The 6,740-nt window shown below is 35.6% G+C and overlaps 1 protein-coding gene across 2 annotated transcripts; it reads left to right on the top strand.

Moving 5' to 3' along the window:
• The first annotated feature begins 986 nt into the window (after positions 1 to 986).
• Positions 987 to 4,225, top strand: LOC138882348 (uncharacterized). 2 transcript variants are annotated; one of them, XM_070163033.1, is made up of 2 exons: positions 987 to 1,736; positions 4,157 to 4,225. In XM_070163033.1, the coding sequence occupies exon 1, from the start codon at positions 1,075 to 1,077 to the stop codon at positions 1,672 to 1,674; it is 600 nt and encodes a 199-aa protein (XP_070019134.1). In that variant the 5' UTR covers positions 987 to 1,074; the 3' UTR covers positions 1,675 to 1,736; positions 4,157 to 4,225. The 2 variants fall into 2 exon arrangements, with proteins under 2 accessions (XP_070019134.1, XP_070019133.1); XM_070163032.1 differs by lacking the exon at positions 4,157 to 4,225 and adding an exon at positions 2,229 to 2,634.
• Positions 4,226 to 6,740: the final 2,515 nt, after the last annotated feature.

Here is a 6,740-nt window from a genome sequence, read left to right as displayed (position 1 = left end):
AACCCATTTTAAAGTCCAATTTCATTATTTTTCTTAAATTTCACATTAAAGCTTTCCGGAAACGCGCCCAGACTGTACACGCAATACGAGGTGAGACAAAAAGAGGTTTTCAAGGCCTCGGAAAGGAGTTTTGACTTCTAAAACAAGAGATGACCTCTAGGGTCATCACAACCCAACCAATTTAACCCCATCTAAAGTTCTGCTGGTTTTTAGTCCAAATTGAATAAGAAGAATTAATCCAAATAGCCACTCACCCAACCGATTAAACTAAAAATAGCCGGTGGAAGTATAACATATGCATAATTTATGTATTATATGTGCATAATTATGTATAATCAATCTATAAACTATATATACGGCTAGCAAAAGTAAACAATGAATATGATTGGCTATTTGTATAAAAATCCCATTGAATAATGAGTAACTTTGCTAATATATCTTTAAAATAACTTCTTTTTTTATATGTTTTATATGACCATAACAAAAGATAAAAAATCTTTTGATAATTAACCAATTTATAAAAAAAAATACATATTATTAAAGTTCGGTAAAAGTTGGGCGGGATGGGCTAGTCAGGTCGTTACAGCACTTCCTAGGAAGCATGTCAATTGTGGACCAGCCTCAACAAATCCCTCCGTTGTGGCGTTATAGGTTTGAGTAGCTTAACCTTTTTAAGATAATACCAAATGTGTTTTGAAGTGGTAAATTGCAAAAACTGAATATGTAAAACTAACTGTGGTTATGCTATTTGACCATACGTTTTTTACATCAAACGCCCAGAGCCAACTCATGTGCTCTAGCCTCTACATATTTAGGTACTCCTATGTTTTATTTCATAAGTACGACATTACTTCCTTTGCAAGAATTTGGAAGTCAAATAAAATCCTCAAAGAAGCTTCTGAGGAATTGTTTATGAATTGCCTATTCTCGTTTGGATCAAATATTCAAAATTGACTATGTACTTAAATAAGCTATAATTCTTCCTTTTTTTACTTTGAACTAAAAGTCGACCAAGACAACATTCATCCCTTTTCCAAACAATCCTGAATTCGTATATCCCAATTTTCTTTCAACATGTTCAAACGGTTAATCTGTGGAAATTTCCATCATCATCTCAAAGACAATGATATTGATGAAACTAATTTGTTGAGTCCTTGCTCAACTACCAAAAAAACCAAGAGGAAGTTCTTTTCAAGAACCAAAAAAAAGATAAACCCATATGCAAACAGGGGCCTTGATAAGTTTTCTGCACTTTTGGCTGATCTGGAGGAAAAGAAACAAAAGATTTACACCCAAATGGGCTTGGACGATGATATCTCTTTGGTTCGTTTTGTTTTTTCTAATTCGAATGAATGCAAGACCATTGTCATTGTCAAGCAAAAACAAACCCCAAATGATACTCAAAAGACACACAACAATTCAAAGGAAATTATCACTCGTGACGCCTCCATCTCAGCAAATGAAGATCAAGAACCTAAAGCAGAATCCAAGAGAACGTTGCCTCAATATAATTACTTGCTAATGACAACGATATTGATATTGATTTTGTTAGCTATTTATGGAAGGTCTTTTGCAATATTTTGTACTTCAATTGGGTGGTACTTAGTTCCCTCCTTTAGAGGGATCTCAAGGTCAAACCACAACTTTAAGACCAAAAAGGAAGGAGGAATATGAACGCGAAAACTTTTACAAGTGAAGGATCAGTTTTAATTACCAGTGGATAAGTTAAGATCATTGTAAGTTATCTTTCTTGTACATTCTTTTGTTCCTCTTCTGAATTTTGACTTTTTTTTTTCTAAACTAAAGATTGTAAATTCTTTTATTAATATGTACATGTTGTTGTTACTCTATGACTTGTTCTTTTCTTCTATGTAAATCTTGACTAGTTTAATGACTAAGTTATGCTGGCTGTATAATATATTGTAGTATGACTTCTTGTGTTCGACAGACTTGAAATGTACTACTATTGTTTTTTTATTATAAACATTAAAAAGAATCCAAATTTAGGATTCATGTCCACGGGTAAAATTCACTAATGATCATATAACTATTACTTTTTGTTCACAACAAATTTTTTTAGTGCGAAAAATAAACTGAAATAAAATTATATGAAGAAAAGAGATTTTATTGATAAAATATTTGTGAGTACAATTCTATGTATTCCTTGATTCTCCTCTCTAAAAATTTTGGTGATTCGAGGGCTTGAAAAGCGTCTTTCTCGAATGTAGGATGATGCAGACATTCTTGTGATGTATTTAATCGCCAAGAACGTCGAGCGACACTTTGTTGTTACGGGTTGATCTTCGGGAAGAACTCTATTGATCACTCCTTTGTTGAAGAACTATGCACTTGATGATTGATTTTTTTTTTTTGGATGCCTTCACCAATTGTTGAATGCTCTGCTCCAACTCTGAATCTCCCCAGAGTTATGTGACCCCTCTATTTATAGTTGTAGAGGATGGACGGTCCACTTACATAGGAACTGTCTTGCTCGATTCTGATTGGCTCATGTGAGTCATCAAACTAGACTCATAAGCTATGTGATAAGCTTGCTTGTGATTGGCTAAGACATATCATTTTAGCCACTTGGAGACCTATTTTTGGTTCTTGCTTTATTGACATGGATTACCACATCATTTAACACGTGGCGTCATTTTGTTGGCTTGCAGTTTCACTAGATATGTCATGTCACTTGACGCATGGCATGAGTCTGGGCCTTGAGATGAAATGAACCTTGGACTTGAAAATAATAAAATGGACTAATTTAATTTGTAAAGTTCAAATTAATTTTTTAACCCAATTGAATTTAATCCAAATTTTGTATGGATTAGACCGAATAATTTTTATATGTCTACAGATATTCCTACTTCAAGATTTGTCGAGTTGTAGACTTGAAGAACCATAAAGACAAGACTTAAAGTACCTATATATGTCATCGTTTTAGGTGAAGACAATTGTTCGATATCATTCTCACCTTAAACAAATTGCCGAATTTGTATTCACGTCCAACTCCTCCCTTCTTTGGTAGAATAAGTACTTAATTTAATTAAATGATCCTTAATTAAATAATGTACTCGTTGGGAGAGGATTAGTATGTTCAAACAATTAGTATGCTCGGATGAATCCAATTACATTCCATGTGTACAAGAAATTAATTTGTATGATCAATCCAAGTACATTCACTTAGCTAAAGGTTCCAATGCCGCATAGGAGTCTTTGTAGGGAACTTGATCACTTCTCTTGGATTGGCGTGAGAAGGTAAGGAACTTGACTTCTCACCTGCATTTGGCCAACCTAAGCTGGAAACAACTCTTCAAGTATTTTTTTAAAATACTAAATTGTTGGACTCCTTCCTTGTATTACTTAACTACTTGGTTTGATCCTTTTTATGTGAAAAATGATTCCTTTGGAATTTTCAGTCTCGATCAATTTCTTATTTCCCGACTTTACAACAACAAATTTTTCGTTTTCTTTGGCTTATTCACATACTTCTCAAAAGTTACCTTCTAATAAATATTTACCATTTAAAACTTTTAAGTCAAACAAGGATTTCCTATTTTACTTTAAGAAGAATTCTTTTTCGATAAGAAATGTTCCACCATATCTGTAAAGAAAACTTTGGAACTCACAATATTTGTAAATACCATGGCAAAGTCCTTTCTGAATATTTGCCATAATATATTTAAGTTGTTACAGACATGTGACGTACTTGATTTCAAAATATATGCACTCTAGATAAAGAAAATTATATCTTGGGCTAGGAACATCGAAATCACAAGTCGTTTGCGCCATTGGAAAGAAACTCAGAGATAAGAAAATTCTCAAAATGCGACCTAGCTGCAGTAAACTTTTTGATTCGTGTTGTCCCCGTAAAAAAAATCATATCTTGAGCTAGGAGCCTCCAAATCGTAAACGGTTTGTGTTGTTGGAAATTAGACATCAAATATAAAATATTTGGAGCAGAACATCTTCCAGATGGACTGCAGCAGTTTTCCAAAATTGATCTCGATGTCCCTCGCTCCTTAGCTCTATGCTCTCTGAGTTGTCCCACAAATGTCGTTTTGTTTCCTCTTGAAATTGACATTACAGTCTTGCATGTAATAACTTTAGCTATCATGCTTCAAAAATCTTATCTCTTTATTTATTTTTTTTGCAGGCTCGCAAAGAAGTTCAAAGGGGTCCAGATATCAGTCTGAGATGTCATTCAGGATGCGGAGTCACCCCTTCACCAACTGTTTTACTTGATTTGTTGATAGTATTGAAGTTCATCAATGGCGGCTCTCATATTGATTGAAGATTTTTCAAGAGAGACAACTTCTCATGTATGGGACCTTCAACAAACACTTGCACAAGAGAAGCAAACTATCATGCTCAAGGCCTAACAATAAGATATGTAGTCAAGAGATCATCACAACTACAAAATGTGATACTCGTACATTGAGGATAGTGTAATAAAACATGTAGGCATCATATGGACTTGGAAGAAGAATTCAAGACGAGCCGACTACAAAGCCTTGTTTATGATCATTTTCATGACTTAGGATTTTGCATAGGAAAACTTCTAATTCCTTTCGTCTCTACACTTTTAGATATATTAATTTTGTAACATTAAAGCAATAAAATATCTTTTATACTTCAAAGCTAGTTGTCTTATTTTCCTCATTTATATATGCCTCCATATTTGGATGAGTTGGTGTGATGATCCCATAAGCCAAACTTTTTCTTTTTAAACCCATACGACTGAACTTAGAATGAAAGTCTAAGCTATTTACGTACCTCGGTGAAGAGGATCAAGTCATAACGTAGTTCAGAGGTATGAGTCTCTTTTTTTTGGATTTTTTTGTCGCTTTTGCATAGGCCGCCTCTTTTGAGGTTTTCAACCTAGCAGACTTTTTTTTGGCCGTACATAGTTTAGACTCATGCGGGCCAGGAGTGTAGCAACGTAAAGTTTAGGCTCATGCATCAAGGAGCATCATGACTTCCAATTTAGGCTCGTATGTCGAGGAGCATAGATGACTTTCTTGGGAAGTACTGCTTTAGAAATGTATCGTTGATTGGACCAACCCTAAGACTGTCCTTATCAACGATTTTGTATGTGCCATTTGAATAGGCTTCCTTCACAATATATGGCCCATCCCATTTTGAGGTAAATTTGTCGCCTATGCATTTGTTGAGGATTATGGATCTTCGAATAGCTACGACTAAGTCTCCCACTTGGAATGATTGTGGTTGCACTTTCTTGTTGAAGGCTCTAGTAGTCGAGCTTGATAGCACTCCAATTTTTGTTGCGCTTCCAATCTTTTCTCATCCAACGCTTCTAACTCTGCTAGCGAAGTTGAGCATTCTCTTCGGACGTGAGTCCTTTTTGGATTGCGATCCAAAATGATAGAATTTTTTGCTATAGTGGAAGGACTACTTCTACGCCAGACACCAAAGAGTAAGGAGTTGCTTGTTTAGCAGATCTGAAGGTTGTCCAGTATGCCCACAAAGCTTCACCAATTTTCTCATGCTAGTCTCTCTTGTTCTTTGCAACAACTTTCTTCAAAATGTTACCAATCGTCTTGTTAAAAGCTTCAGCAAGGCTATTGGTGGGTGCATTATACATTGAAGACTTATGTTGCATGAAATCGAATTTATCGCATAGACTCCTTACGAGCTTGTTGTCAAATGGTGTTCCATTATCAATGATTATGTATCTTGGTATATCGTACCTAAAAATTATGTTTGACTTGATAAAATCGGCAACAATTTCCTTTTTTACTTCCTTGAGTGGAACAGCTTCGGCCCATCTATAGAAGTAGTGTGTGGCAGCCAATATGTACATCTATCTGTTTGATGACTTTGGAAGCGGTCCAACAACGTCAAGTCTCTAAGCATCAAAAGACCATGAAGCTACAGTCAGATGGAGAGGCGCTAGAGGTTGGTGGATATAGTTGGCGTGGAATTGACACACTTGACATCTTTTCGGCCAGTAGTAGCCCATCCTCTTGATGCAAAAATGGAGCTTAGGACCAGATTTGTATGCTCCACATGAGCCAGAACGTGCTTCCTCCATCGCTTGATGGGCTTCTTCTTTGTCAAGACATCGCAAGAATAGTCCTTCAAAAGAGCGTCGAAATAATGTCTCCTTATAGAAGATGAATCATGGTTCCCTTCGATTAATGTATGTTCTTTGTCACGGATCCTCAGTTAACTTTTCATGTTTAAGGTACTCTATCAATGGTTGCCTTCAATCTTCTTCTTCAATCACCCGAACAGATGTATGATGACTTTTATTGATTTGAAGATTAAGAAGTCTAGAAATGATCCATCGCTGACACACATGTACCTTTGTTGACTCATTCTCTCTAAGTTCCATCATCGTGGCCAAGTTAGCCAAAGCATCAGCCATGCAATTTGTTTTTCTTGGGACGTGGTTTAAGAACACTTGGTCGAATCTTTTAGGTCAACAAGAAACATATTGGTGGTATGGAAAAAGATCTTCCTTTTTTACATTGTAAATCCCCAAAAGTTGGTTGATGATCAGCTTTGAGTTGTCGTATATCTCCAACTGTAGAATTTGCATGTCAAATGCCATTTCAAGACCGATGGTCAAAGCTTGGTACTCTGCAGCATTGTTAGAGCATTTTTCACCTAAAACAAAGGAGAATGGTGGTTAATGCTGGTTTTAACATTGCTTGGTACTCTTTGGCTAATGTTGATTTTAACATTGCCTTTATTTATGGAAAATTTTGTTTGAA

Source organism: Nicotiana sylvestris, chromosome 11 (assembly GCF_000393655.2).
Source record: "Nicotiana sylvestris chromosome 11, ASM39365v2, whole genome shotgun sequence".
Classification (NCBI taxonomy): domain Eukaryota; kingdom Viridiplantae; phylum Streptophyta; class Magnoliopsida; order Solanales; family Solanaceae; genus Nicotiana; species Nicotiana sylvestris.
The sequence above is the reverse complement of the archived record's forward strand: the minus strand, read 5'-3'. Positions and strand labels throughout refer to the sequence as shown.